The following is a 13,820-nucleotide window of genomic DNA, read 5'->3' as shown; positions in this document are numbered from 1 at the left end:
TCAGCACAAAACTGTCCAGTACTCAAAGAACTGCTGCAACTGCTGAGATACTGAACACAGTTCTGGAAATGAATTACTTACTGTGGCCCCAAGACCACTCAGAACTTCTTCATGTTTCTAGCACACAAGCAAAGTTGTGAACTGTATCTCTAACTGGAATGCTAAAACCTGTGAGTCAGAAGTTATTCCTGAGGTATTCTAGAGTGACAAAAGTAAACATTTCGCAGTTTCAGTATTTCTGGGGGCAGTGTATTCTTCTGAGGTTGCCTTAGAGTTTGCAGAAGCAAAGAGTTGCTTGCAGTTATGCTGCTTTTGCTCTGAGTGACACTGAGCAGGTAACTACACTGTATGAATATGCAAAATATTTACATTGCAAGTGAGGTGAATGACTGCTCTTCGGGTGGGTTTTTTTAAGATTTCTACAAGGAAATGGGAGTCCTACCAACCAGTATTTAAAAACCTCTTTAAATCATCCTGTGCTGTTTGCTGTAGCCATGGTTCAGAGTCCTGTAATTAACAGATCACCAGCTGTGGAGGACTCAACAGCAATGTTCTATCTGCTGACAAGAGTGTAAGCAGAAAGTGCCCCAGGGAGAGTGAAACTAAGAAAACAGAGCACTGAGGTTCTACCAAAACATCTTGCTTCATTTCAACAAAAAAACCCCAAAACAAAACCAACCCAACCAACCAACCAAAATAACCCCCAAATCAAACAGAAACAAATAAAAAAAGGCAAGAGCTGCAGAAATAGTGAGGTCTGCAACAGATGGTGTAAAAGTCTGATAGATTTGGTTCACTGAAGGAACAAAGTTTGCAGATGATTGATCATACCCAGTAAACATGGGTCTGGGGTTTCTATCAGAGGTCACTTAGTGTGACCTGAAAAGAGACAACTGAAAACAGACCAGAGAACAGGACAGGTGGTCAAGTGCCATTCACAAGCTATGGAACTCCTTCCTTTGACATGGGTGGGCTTCACTCCCAGTGAAGGGTATGTTACTGAAACAGCTGCCCCAGGTAATATCCCAGTATTCCTGCAGAAATCACGTACTAGTGAAAGGGATATTCGCAACAGGAGCTTGTTCCAAAGAGAAACAAAGTCTGCTATTGTTTAAACTCAGCATCTCTGTGATCCCGGCTGGGGCGAGTAATAAAATGGCTTTTGGGGCCCACATATCAACTATGGAAAGGTGTGTTACAGAAGCTGGTGGACACATTACAATGCCTTGGAGACTGGGCATACTTTAAGGAACAAGTTTTTTATCCAGGATCACCTGATGATGCCACACAGAATCACAGAATTAGATTAGAAAAGACCTCTGAGATCATCGAGTCCAATCGGTGACCGAACACCACCATGCCAACCAGACCACGGCACTCAGTGCCATGTCCAGTCTTTCCTTAAACACCTCCAGGGACAGTGACGCCACCACCTCCCTTGGGCAGCCCCTTCCGTTGTCTAATCACCAGTTCTGCGAAGAAATTCCTCCCCATATCCATCCTAAACCTCCTCTGGCACAGCAGACCAGTAGCACAGGAGTCAGGACTGGAAGCTTTCCATACAGAGCCCAAATGTACGTGACCATCCCGAAACATGCGCCCTGTTCTCCCGTTACCGCCCCGCAGCCCGCCGGTCGCCATGGGAACGGACGCGGCGCGGGGCATCCCGGGCCGCAAGACAACGCTGCAGTAAAACCCGGCCGGGCGCCGCGCCGCAGCCAATGGGCGTTCGGGGACCGGCAGCGCTGGCCAATGGGCGCCCGGGAGGCGGTGCCTTTGACCAATGGGGGCGGCCGGCGCGCAGGGGGCGGGGCAGAGGCGCTGCGAGGCGCGCACGGACCAGAGCGCAGCGCTGTCCGTTCTGCAGCGCGCCGGTCTCGCAGCGCTGGTGCACGGTGAGGGACGGGGCACGGGCGGCTCCGGAGACTCAGCATCCCGGTACCGGAGACCCGCGTGTCCCGGCGGCGCCCCTTTCAAGTCTGGTTAGAACCATGGACTGTTACTGAAACTTGCACCTGGGGACAGGACTGCACACTGATTCCCACCTTCAGCCTTCCTGGGGAAACACATCTTGATCTTCAGGTCTTGTATTGTGTTGTTAATGGTCAGGGATTTTGCTCTAGCGGCTGGTATTTTCGTTGTGGCTATATAGAAAAGCAGAAATGTCTTCCTTGTATTTATTTTCTTTCAAAAGATGGCTTCTTTGCTAATAAAACCGTTGGAACAAGTTTATCCCTTTGCCCTCTTGAATTACCCTCTTTATTGCCATGTGAATGAAGGATGAACATCCCCACCTTGATTCCCACACCCCAAATCCATCCTTTCTTAGGAAACTTTCTTACAAGACTGATTTAAGTGGAAAAAAGTTGATGCAGAGCCCTTTTATTTCATAAGCCTTCCATTTGCCTTTGAAAGAAGGAGTCATGGGAAAAAATCCTTAAACTCCACATGACAAAGATAATAACAGCTTCATATAAGTCCATCACTACTTCATAAATCCAAGTTACTTCTCACAAGTATAATATCCTCCTTTAAAGCTTAGTAAAAAAAAGAAAGGCATCTTATTTGGAGACTAATCAGTCTATTTCTTTATCCACACCCACTGCCAACTTGCTTTGCTTGTCAGCATTGCTCAGTTTTGGCCACATCCTTTACACTGCACTTGGAGGAAATGCAAGTGTAAGAAACACCACTGGAGTCACTCCACAGGTTTCTTGGTGGGGGGAGGTAACTTGTGTTCTTCTGAGCCCAGCTGCTGAGAAAGTATCTGCTGCACAACTTCTCAGAACTCCTTTTGATACTGTTCAAATTCCACAGCTCTCATATCCCTCATGAAAATTATACTTTGGGTGTTCTGCTACCCAGACTCACAGTTTGAAACCTGAGTGAATGGCAACAATGCCAAAGTTCAAATTCTCATAATCCACTTTGAAAAAGCCTGCATCTTCTATCATGGCCTTCAGCTCCTCCTGAAAAATAAGTGCCATAAGTATTAACAACCTGAAGGCCAGTAAGCCAGCTGGCCACAAGATGATGCTGGAATTGTGTTTTGTGTGTTAGTGAATTTGGGGAAATCCTGCCTTACCTGAGGGGGGAACTGTCGGATGCTCTCCACAAGATACTGGTAAGACCTCCAGTCACCAGCAATAACCTCACCCAGGACAGGGATAACCTGGAAACTGTAGAGATCATAGAGCCTGCACAGAGAGATGGTAAATACAGATTAACAGAAACAAATTTAAACCCCCTCCAACACGAGCTGGTCTCTATGCCACTAGGCTATGCAGTCTGTAGCTGACTTTAAAAGTGCACCAAGATGTGGTCTCAAAGTGTCTCCACCTCTTATTCTGAGTACAAACAGGAGAGCCTTGTGACATGGCATAAAGCATCACCATGTTCCTACCTGGAAAGAAGAGGGTTGCTGACATGACTAAATTCAAGGCAGAGAAATCTTCCTCCTGGTTTCAGCACACGATAGGCCTCTTGAAGTGCCTGGGACAAAGCAGATGTGATGTTTGCTTCTGTAGAACAGCACCTGCCTATTATCATGCCATGTGATGTTATCATGCAACTGTGATGAACTGAGGGGAATGAAGAGGAACTGACTGGCAATCTGCAATATTTACTGCAGAGAAGCATCCCAAGACAAGTATATAAAAAAAACCCCAAATGTGCCACAAACCCAAAGCACAAATACTCTTGCTGTTACATAAATAGATTTTTACAAGGCTTTGTGTCAAAACTGTGATGTCGGGTTTGCAATTTTCTTTTCTTTCCCTACTCGCGGTTGATGAAAGTTTGTTGGCAGAGCTCTTATAATTACAGACCAAACACAAAAGGAAGAATGTGACTCAGCTACAAGAAACTGAAAATCAAAAACAGGCATGATAATTTTTTTTTCAATCAAAAGATTTTACTGTGAGGCACACCCAAAGGTTCAAAGAAGGAATGATACTGGGTTTCGGATGAGCAATGTGTAAGAACAGGAAGAAAAGAGGAAGAAGAAGATCTTTGGCTACTTAAAAAATTCCATCCTGCATCAAAATAGAATACCTAACAAGAATCTAGACAAAATCCTGTTTAAAACTGTATGTTCTTTCATACAAGAGCAGAGTTGTATTCCAGAACTTCTGAAGGTTGTACATCTGCTTGACTTCAACTGTCCTGTTCCTATGGGATAAAATATCAACACTACACAGGAGCTCTGCAAAAGAGTTGGCAGCTTGGGTGTGTTTTGTATCAGGTCTCCAGGGAGCTCTGCTACCAGACTGCTCTATGCATGAAGGCAAAGAGCCTGTGCTTTGGAGGGGTGCAGACAAAGCACCAGGAAAAGCCACATGCACATTAAGTTCAAAGGCATACAGCTCAAGGTGGTTTGGATCCAAATGCTTCACCTTCCACAGGAGCTCTGCCAAGGTTGTAACACACTCCTCCAAAACAGACAACGAGTGCCTCCAGACAGGGGTCACCCCCACAACAGCCAGTCCTTCTCAAAGGACAGAGATAGTTCAGAACAAAGAGTACTATTTATCCTAATTAAAATCATACTTGTTCTTTATAGGGAGCTCAGCCTCCAGCCAGTGTAAAGACACTCAGCAGAAGTGGGCTGAACAGGCTGGTTCAACAGCAGTGGGGGCAGCAGCCTCCTTCCCACTCTGCTCTGGCAGTTCTGCTGACTCAGGCAGGGAAACAAAAGGGGACAGGAAGCATTGGACCCACTGCTGGTGGGATATAGTCAGGTGCTGCAGGAAGATTGAGATATGCAGACTGACTGCCCTGTGCATGTGTAGATCCATCCATGCCATAGGTCAGGAGAAGGTGGGGAATGGCTGCAGCATGCAGCCCTTTGCCTTAGGAACCTGAGATTGTGTGGCTTGTCAACAGGAAGGATTGGGTGCAACTGGTGTAAATCTATCTTTTTATGACAAAGGTGGGGCACTTAATTGCATTTTCTATTCACACAAGTTGCATACTACATGTCACTTATTTTAAATGCTTCAGGAGTAGATCTTCCTTTTTCCAAAGAAGCTCCTACTTTGCTTCCTTTGTAGAATAAAAAATCATAAGGACCCCATGTCAGGATACAGTGTAGTAACTTACCAAATCAATACGAGTTACATTTCGGATTCCAAAGGCAATTGTGTAAACATCAAACTTATCATCATCAAAGGGCAACTCTTCAGCATTCCCAAGTACCCAGGACAAGCCTGTAGTGAAAGACAAGTCATAGAACTGAGCTCAGACTGCTCCAGAAAGGCTAGAACTTAGCCATTCTAGAAGGAATTGATTATTTTTAAAGTTATACTGAAAACAAATGTTTCCATCTTGCAGTTTTGTTAGAAGAAAGACACCTTGGCCTCTACTCATGAATCTTTCAAGACAGAGTAACTCATTTTGTAGATCAGCCAAAACACCATTCTGCACATACACACAGTGTGTAAATGCCACAAAGATTTTACCCAAAACTTGCATCATAGTGGAAAGCACTGTTGGCTGCCATTTTTTGTGGCAAAGTTGTAAAAAGAGAATCTCTGCTCAAAGTGTAGCTATGGACAATTACTAACATCTTGCCATGCAATAATGGCCAGAACACTACCACATTTTGCTAGAAAGCTCCCACAGGCTGAGGAACATGAAAAGTCACACTCCTTCCATCAGGACTATCAGTATGTGATGCACTTGCAGCTGTGTTGCTTCCTAGTCCCCAAAGGATCAAGACAATGTCTGTCTGTGGGTTACTGGCAAGCAGACAAAATGCACAATCAGTGACTGTGCAACTCGTGTTCCTTTTCCCCATGCACAGCTCCCACTCTTCCTGAATGTACACAGGGAAACAGCAAAAAACCTCTGTCCCTTACAATTTCTTGCTATCAGGAACGTTACTGCCGCAGTACAATGCATTATTTACCTTCAGAGTAGCCAAGATGCTGTGCTTTCTGCTTCCCAACTTTTAACATTTCTCTGTTGATGTCACAGACCACCACTTGGGAATCCCCTAGTGAGTTAATTTTGTCCTTCTGGTAACTCTCAAAAATTTCCTGCCATGACAAATTCTGATGGTGTTTGAGCTTCCTCTGGAGCTGGCGTTGTCGTACAGAGCGAACATAATTAATGAATCGAAAGGCAATGTCACCTGCAGTTGTATCAAAGGAAAGATACACATTGTGGAACATTTTCTGACTCCAGGAAGTTGAAACATAAGGCTTTCAACATCCAACTGACTTACTATTTCTTTTTAGTCCTATATATTTATAAAAACACCCCCTCAAACATACTGTAATAGACACAGAAAGAGTGTGTGTGTACATGTATATAGATAAAAAGGGAACTTACTAAAATCAAAGAGTCCTTGAATTTACCTTCTACAAATTTACACAGTTTCCCATAACATATCATGGCAGGACTGTAACACTTTCAGACCCTTAAAGCAAGATATTACAAAACACAAAGATATCAGTTCTCAACCCTTCTCTGGGCAAGTCAAGTAGATGCTTCACTAGTTTTAAAGACAGGGAGCTAAGGGTGAGAAAAAAACCCCAGCAGGAAATGTAACTCTGAGCAGACTCAAACAGCTGAAAAACAGTGTGGCATTGTCATGTGGAACTCACCAAAATTATTTACCTGTTCCCCCAGCAACATCAAGGAGGAGTGTTCCTGGGCAAGGGTTCATTTTATGCATGAGGATATCCTTCCACACCCGATGAATTCCTAGAGTCATTGAATCATTCATTACATCGTATTTCTTGGCCACAGTTTCAAAGACCTGATAAACTGCAAAGAAAGGACATGGGAATGAGATGCAATTTACTTAAAAATGCTTATGTCTAAGTAAAACGAGTCCTTTATTGCCCTGTGGAGGTCTGTCCACTATGTGGAGCTGAAAAATACCACAGGAAAACTCATTAAAAAAAATAAAACTGAATCTGCTGAGCCTGTTGCCTGACAAGGGTCTCTGCAGAAACACAGCCTTCCCGAGCCGAGGGAAGCAGCAGGGATATTATTCACCGAGACTCCCGCTAGCGCCTCAAACAAGGGCCCAGTCCCAAACGCGCTCCCAGCACTCTGGAGAACGATCACCGGCTGCCCGGGAGCGCAGCTCGGCTCCGGGCCCGGCCCGCCCGCTCCCGCCGCCGCCGCCCTCACTTTTCTCCCTCCTCTCCTCCTCCGTCACGGTCTGGAAGCCGAAGTGCATCTCCGGCCCCGCGGCCAGGCCGCGCCGCGCCCGCAGAGCTCCGGCGGGCCGGGACAGCAGCGCCCGGCAGCGGCCCCGCCACAGCCGCACCGCCGCCATCTTCGGCAGCGCCGGGGCGGGGCCGCCTCCGCCCGGTGCCCGCTCCACCGGCACGGGCCCGGGAGCCGCGCTCCGCCCGGTGCCCGCTCCACCGGCACGGGCCCGGGGGCCGCGCTCCAACCGGTGCTCGCTCCACCGGGACAGACCCGGGGGCCGCCTCCGCCCGGTGCCCGCTCTACCGGGACAGACCCGGGAGCCGCGCTCCGCCCGGTGCCCGCTCCACCCGGAGCGCAAGCCCAAGGGGCGCCGCTTCTGCCGGACGCGGTCACCGAAGCCCCGCGCCCCCCGGTGCCACCGCTGCTCCGCGGCGCGACGGAACCTGTGCTGCGAGGACAAACGTGACGGGGAAAAAAACCCCAAAAATCCAAACCAAACACAACCCTCACGGTGGACTTGAGTATTTTTGCAAATAGTTTTCTTCAACTTTATTTTATTTAGTTTTCTCTAGATTTCTAATTTTGCAATTTCCATCACTTAAGTGAAGCCTCGTGGGGAATGGGAGGGAGGGTTTGTGGTTCTGATGAATTACAAGAAGGAGTGAAAGATGCTTTGATTCTGGTTAGGAGCATTACAACACTTAGAAACCTTTCTCTTTTTTTTTCTTTCTTTCTTTTTTTTTTTTTTTTTTTTTTTCTTCCCCAAAACCCATCCTCCTTATCATGTTACTTGAATCATGCAGGAGTTCTGCCAGCTTTGTAGATACAAATAATTTACTTAACCCATTCTCAGGAGAGATGACATCATGCTATTAAAATCAGAGTCTGCATTCCCAGGGCATGAGCTGGGCTCCCTCCCAGGACCTTCCTGCCATATTGGGACTTTTAGCACCATCATCAGACCACAGCACCATTTTCTCCTATTTTCCTCATATAATATTTTTTAAACTCTATGCTCTTTGCAGTAGGATGCCCTCCAAAGCATCATATTTGGTTTTGTTGGGTATTTTTCTCAGCCTGAGCTATAGTGACAGATGATCTTTGCCCACCACAGCAGTGACTGGGAGAGTCCCTCAGTAGGGACAGACACCGCATGGACACCAGTGACCAGCTGCACTCACGGAGTCGCTGAACGGGTCAAGCTGGAAGGGACCACTGTGGGTCATAGGGTCCAACCTTCCTGCTCCTGCAGGGTCATCCCAGAGCACACGGCACAGGATTGTGTCCAAATGGTTCTGGAATATCTCCACTGAGGGAGACTCCACAACCTCTCTGGGCAACCTGTTCCAGTGCACAGTCACCTGCACAGTGAAGAAATTTTTCTTCTCACTCAGGTGGAACTTCCTGCGCATCAGTTTCTGCCTGTTGTCTGCCTCTTGTGCTATTTCTCAGCACCACTGAGAAGACCCTGGTCCATCCTCTGACACTCATCCTTTATATAATTATACACATTAACGAGATTCCCTGTCAGCTGTCTTTTCTTGAGGCTGAACAGGCCCAGCTTCCTCAGCCTTCCCTCATAGGAGAGATACTCTGGTCCCTTAATCATCCGTGCTGCCCTCCCCCGGACCCGCTGCAGGAGCTCCGTGTCTCGTCCTGAGCAGCCCCGAGCCGGACACAGCCCTCCAGATGTGCCTCACCAGGGCTGAGCAGAGGGGCAGGATCGCCTCCCTGACCTGCTGGCAATGCTCTTCCTAATGCTCCCCAGGACTCCGTTGGCTTTCTTGGCCCCAAGGCACACTGCTGGCTCAGGGACAGTTTGTTGTCTGCGAGGACCCCAAGTTCCATCTCCACAGAGCCTCTTTTCAGCCGGTCAGCGCCCAACCTGTACCGGCGCTCGGGGTTATTCCTTCCCCTTCTTCCTTCCTGCGTTCAAGCAGCTCAGCCGTGAAGAAAAAACTAAAGCGACGGGGACGGGCTGCTCACGGCGTGAGAGGCACCAGTCCTGCCTGTGCCGGCTGGGCCGGCGGGCCCGGGGCCGCCCCAGGGCCGTGCCCGCCGCGCATCACCGCGGCCGCCGGTCGCCATGGGAACGGCCGCAAGGCATGCCGGGCTGAAAGAAATTGCTGCGGCAAAACCCTGCAAGAGCACCGGATCGGGGCCAATAAGATCTCGGGGTGATGGTAGCGGTGACCAATGGCTGACGGCCCGTGCTGAGGGGGCGGGGCTGGGGGCGCTCGGAGGCGCCGGCGGCGCGCGCGGGTCGGTTAAACAGCCGCGGCGGCGGAGCCGAGTGCGTGCATCGCTCCGCGCCGTCCCGCACCGTCACCGGCTCTGCATCCGCACCGCGCCGATATCGCGGCGCCCGCTCGACGGTGAGGGCAAGGCCTTGCCGGCCTTGAGCATTGGTCAGGGGCAGCTGCCCAGAGGGGCTGAGTCCGGGTCCGGCTCGGGAAGTCTGGGACTGGGCAGCCCCCGTGCCGGGGCTCTTCCCCGGCCGCCGCCTCCGGTCTTCCTCCATCCCCGGCAGCTGCCGGCGGCACCCTGCAGCCGCGCGGGGCTCCGAGCCCTGGGCCGTGCGTGCCGGGCTTTCTCCGCCTCGCTCGGGGGAGGGAAGGGCCGTCGGGCCGGGCGATGGAGCGGCCGCGCTCTCTCGCGGAGCTGCCGGGCTGGAGCGGGGCTGGGGAGGGCCGGGAGGGCGGCGGGGCTTGTGTGGCCGCGGCCGGGGAGCGGCTGCCGAGCGTGAGCCGGCGTTGGAGCCGCCGCTGCTCGGGCCGAGCCCGGGGCCGTGCCCGGCGATGCCTGTGCGGCTGCTGGGCAGCAGGTGGTTCTGGCAGGTGCTCGTGCAACTTTGAATTTCCTTCTTCTTTCCTCCAAGCAGGCAATCATGAGTGATCGAAAGGCAGTGATCAAAAATGCGGACATGTCAGAAGAGATGCAGCAAGATGCTGTGGAATGTGCAACTCAAGCATTAGAGAAGTACAACATCGAGAAGGACATCGCTGCTCACATAAAGAAGGTAAATGTTGGCTTGTAATGTTCTCGTGATTTCTCTGTGCACATGAAAAATCAATTGGGGAGAATGCTGTTAGGCAAGTAGTGCTAGAAAAACAAGTTCTAGAGATGCTAGGTAATCAGGTTGGACTTTCTCTTTAGGCTGATGTCCGTGTGTTCCTTTACCCACCCTTTACGGGCCCTTTCTGGGTGCTGCTTTTTTCTTGCAGTGCTTTCTGATTAGGGCCTTTTTTGCCACTGTCTGTTGTCCACGTGAGGATAGAGTGGCACCTGACTGTCCCTGTGACTGATGAGCTGGTACAAAACACAGGGACTCCATTGAGCTCTCCTATGGTTTGCCTCTGAGAGGTAGCTTGTTCTTCTTGGTTTCCTTTGTATTTAACTTAATCTTAAGGATCTCTTTACAATTCTTGCCAGCTGGATCAAAAATAGCAGGGGAAAAGTAGTTTTCTGCAATTCTCTGTAAACACACCTCTCATTACATAGTGATATAAGCAAAAAAGAAAAAAAATCTTGGTGGCACTGGTTATCTGTTGTTTGCAATATCTGTGTCATCCTTTATGTAGGATTAACAATACATGAGAAAGATCTAGTTCAGATTATATTTCCTGCTTCGTCAGCTCAGGAGAACGGAGAAATCAAAGTGCGTCAGTAGAAGTTAAAGCGATCTGAGTGGAAGAGCTGTTGAAATGTTGAGGCCGATTGGACTGAAACTGTCTGGAGTTAACTGCTTGGCATGAGGGGCTAAGTTTGATAAGGGTTTAGGCCACAAGCTGTGAATTTTCACATAGATATGTTAACTTTTTCCTGACACTCTGAAAAGGGGCCTCAAGAGCTGTTTCAAGCTGGAAAATAAGGAAGTTATAACTGTCAGCAGAAATCATAACATGAGATAAAAAAGACTGTCCAGAGACAATGAAAAAAAAACAATAAAAAACAAGAAGTCCCCAGACCCTAATGTTATTATTAGTCAGAACTGTGAAGGGTGGGAAACTGAGACTGGGAGGGTGTAATTGCCTGGCAGTTTCTTTGTCCGGGGTCCTTCTGAAGGCACCCAGCTGGAGCTGTTCTGCTGCTGTACCACTCAAAGCCTGGGGCTCTGCTCCAGGATACCTGGCGTGGAGGTGACTTTAAAATTTGGGATACTTGGGGTGGAGGAGCTTCTCTAACATGAGAAGTAATTCATCCATGCAGAATGATTGCTTCTGCTAAATAAATACTTGTTTGCTATGACCAGAATACTGAAAGGTTTTTTTTTTTCTAGAAAATTACCTATGAAAGTTGAAAAGAGGTTTAGTACTTTTCAGATGTCCTTTGTTGCAACTACTGGGAATTTATAGAGGATGTGTTTGAAAATATGTAAAGCACATCTGCTTAGATTTATTGATCATACTGTTGTTACAGAGCATGTGGCAGAGAATTTTCTGTTTAGTAACTTTGCTGCTGATAAACAATGAAATCTAAATTATGGCTTTGTCCCTGTGGGTACAAAACTAATTATCTTTTATGTGAGAATTGTGGATTCAATCATGGTATAAATTATGGGGGAATAGAAGATTACTTTCCTTCAACAAAAGTAAAGTTTTAAACTTACTGCTGCTCAGTTAGGAAGCACTGTGGGGTTTTTGTGTGTCTGACCAAGCAGCAGGTAAACAATAAGATGTAAATAAAATAATCCTAGTACTTAAAGAGCATCTGTTCTTCCTCTGATTGCCTTACTCAGAAGGTGAATACCTATTAGATGAGTTCTTAATTTGTAGTGATCTGTTTTGCAGGAGTTTGACAAGAAATACAATCCCACTTGGCACTGCATCGTGGGAAGGAATTTTGGCAGCTACGTGACTCATGAGACCAAGCACTTCATCTACTTCTACCTCGGCCAAGTTGCTATTCTTCTTTTCAAGTCTGGTTAGAACCATGGACTGTTACTGAAACTTGCATCCAGTTACAGGACTCTCTGACTAGTTACTGCAGCCTTCCTGAGGACACAGGCCTTGATCTTCAAGGGCAATGGCAGGGATTATGTTGTAACAGATGACATTACATCGTGGATATAAAAAGGAAAAGTACCAAAAAAGTCTTCCTTGTATTTATTTTTTTCCAGAAGGCTCCTCCTTTGCTACTAGAGCTGTTGGAGCAGTTTTGCTTTTTGCAAGTTTTATAGCCATCTACTGTATTTCCTGATTACTGCTAGTGCTATGCAAGTACTGACAGTGTGTTTAGCTCTTTATGTTCCAGACTTCTCTTATTATTTTCATTTTACTTTTATAAAATAATTTCCCCCCCTCTATTTTTGCTGGATGTGCTGTCCCAAAACCTGAGTTGTTTCTTTTTTCTGCTGTCTCTGGTGAAGTGTACTGGAGAATAAAAGCCAAGTTCTACCCCAGCCAGGTTGTTATTTCTGGCTGATTTGTATGTTGTGGTGGTGGTGGATGGCTGGGACCGTGGGGGAGTGCAGCCTGAGGGGTGTGGGGGGCTCTGTGTGGGGCCTGCAGTGCTCCCACTGCAGCGCACAGGCCTGGCCTCCATCCGGATGTGGGAGACTCGGTACCGGGCATGGAGCGGAGCCACCCCTGCGGGCCTGGCAACAAAGGACAGCGGCTGCGCTCGGGGAGCGGGAGCCGGGGCGGTGCTTGTGTGGCCCGTGGGTGGCGGGGCTGAACTGAGCCCGTGTGTGAGCAGCTGCAGGTTGGCCCTGCCCGGCACACCCTGCACACCCTGCCGATGGTGGCACTGAGGGCACGCTGGCAGTGACAATACCTGAGGGGCTGCTTGGAAGATGGGCCTGCCAGGGGCTTGCTCCTGCAAATAAACCCTCTTCAGTGGTTGATACAAACAACCACGTATGATCAGGCAGCTGTGGTAGAGGATACACACGTGCTAAAGAAATGGAGCAGCAACTTCTGCAGGGCCCGATTGGGCTGTGGAGAAATGGGAAGTTGAAAGAAAAATCACAGTCATTACAAAGAGGATAAATGATTGATTGCAATAGCCTTTCATGGAACACTATCCACACCAGACATGAAGGGGGAACAGTTGGAAAAATGAAATACTGTGATCATGTGATACTTTGGCCTTTTCCTGGGGCCTGGTGTCACCTCAAAGAAATCTCCAAAATCCAGAATACTTGAATGCTGAGCTAAATACATAAGTCACCAAGGAGCACTGTGGTTAGCCAGGCCTGTGCTCTGTCAGGGACAAATAGCTACCGTAGCCCTTGGCCTGGGTCGAAGGCCATCTGTCTGTCCCATGTCCCACTCCTGGTGACGTGTTGCAGGGAAGGAAAATATGTGGAGCCTTGAAGATAAGCCCAGTGTCCTCTGTGTTTTTCCAGTAACCCCAGGCTCTGCTGATAGCTGCTATCGTACTGAGAAAAAACTCAGAAACTCTTCCCAGTGCGGGCTCAAAGCTCCTTGACCAACTAGAGGTAATGGCCAGCCAGACCAATAGAACGACCCAGGCTCTTGTTCAGCAAACGGTGCTTTCAGGAGCAGCGGGAGGGTTTTAGTCGATCCCCTCCCTGCTCATTAGAGCGTCCACAGCATTACAATTGTTTCAGGCAGAGAGAAGCCGCAGCCGCTCTCCCTAGTGCCCCCGGTTTACCGGGGCCGCAGCGGCGTTCCCGTCGCCATGGGAAT

The 13,820-nt window shown here is 48.6% G+C and overlaps 2 protein-coding genes across 4 annotated transcripts; one reads left to right on the top strand and one right to left on the bottom strand.

Annotated features, from left to right (window-relative positions):
• The first annotated feature begins 1,752 nt into the window (after nt 1–1,752).
• On the top strand, nt 1,753–12,568 carry DYNLL1 (dynein light chain LC8-type 1). 3 transcript variants are annotated; one of them, XM_041489104.1, is made up of 4 exons: nt 1,753–1,888; nt 8,980–8,984; nt 10,046–10,186; nt 11,958–12,568. In XM_041489104.1, the coding sequence occupies exons 1-4, from the start codon at nt 1,753–1,755 to the stop codon at nt 12,093–12,095; spliced, it is 420 nt and encodes a 139-aa protein (XP_041345038.1). In that variant the 3' UTR covers nt 12,096–12,568. The 3 variants fall into 3 exon arrangements, with proteins under 3 accessions (XP_041345038.1, XP_041345036.1, XP_041345037.1); XM_041489102.1 differs by lacking the exon at nt 8,980–8,984 and having other exon boundaries at nt 1,813–1,895; nt 10,049–10,186; XM_041489103.1 differs by lacking the exons at nt 1,753–1,888; nt 8,980–8,984 and adding an exon at nt 9,386–9,542 and having other exon boundaries at nt 10,049–10,186.
• Nucleotides 2,367–7,333, bottom strand: COQ5 (coenzyme Q5, methyltransferase). Its single transcript, XM_041489098.1, has 7 exons — nt 7,144–7,333; nt 6,622–6,771; nt 5,909–6,133; nt 5,101–5,207; nt 3,404–3,492; nt 3,086–3,197; nt 2,367–2,969 (listed from the first exon to the last, which is right to left on the bottom strand). Exons 1-7 carry the CDS (start codon nt 7,289–7,291, stop codon nt 2,868–2,870), a joined length of 933 nt encoding a protein of 310 aa, XP_041345032.1. The 5' UTR covers nt 7,292–7,333; the 3' UTR covers nt 2,367–2,867.
• Nucleotides 12,569–13,820: the final 1,252 nt, after the last annotated feature.

Source organism: Pyrgilauda ruficollis, unplaced genomic scaffold (assembly GCF_017590135.1).
Source record: "Pyrgilauda ruficollis isolate IOZ18807 unplaced genomic scaffold, ASM1759013v1 scaffold9, whole genome shotgun sequence".
In the NCBI taxonomy this organism is placed as follows: Eukaryota; Metazoa; Chordata; class Aves; order Passeriformes; family Passeridae; genus Pyrgilauda; species Pyrgilauda ruficollis.
The sequence above is the reverse complement of the archived record's forward strand: the minus strand, read 5'-3'. Positions and strand labels throughout refer to the sequence as shown.

Coding starts and splice junctions, on each gene's coding strand:
- COQ5 (XM_041489098.1), bottom strand. CDS start 7,291: ATGGCGGCGGTGCGGCTGTGGCGGGGCCGCTGCCGGGCGCTGCTGTCC. Junction 3,198..3,403: donor AGCAACCCTCTTCTTTCCAG/GTAGGAACATGG, acceptor CTCTCTGTGCAG/GCTCTATGATCTCTACAGTT. Junction 2,970..3,085: donor TCCGACAGTTCCCCCCTCAG/GTAAGGCAGGAT, acceptor CTTATTTTTCAG/GAGGAGCTGAAGGCCATGAT.
- DYNLL1 (XM_041489104.1), top strand. CDS start 1,753: ATGGGCGCCCGGGAGGCGGTGCCTTTGACCAATGGGGGCGGCCGGCGC. Junction 10,187..11,957: donor TCGCTGCTCACATAAAGAAG/GTAAATGTTGGC, acceptor TCTGTTTTGCAG/GAGTTTGACAAGAAATACAA.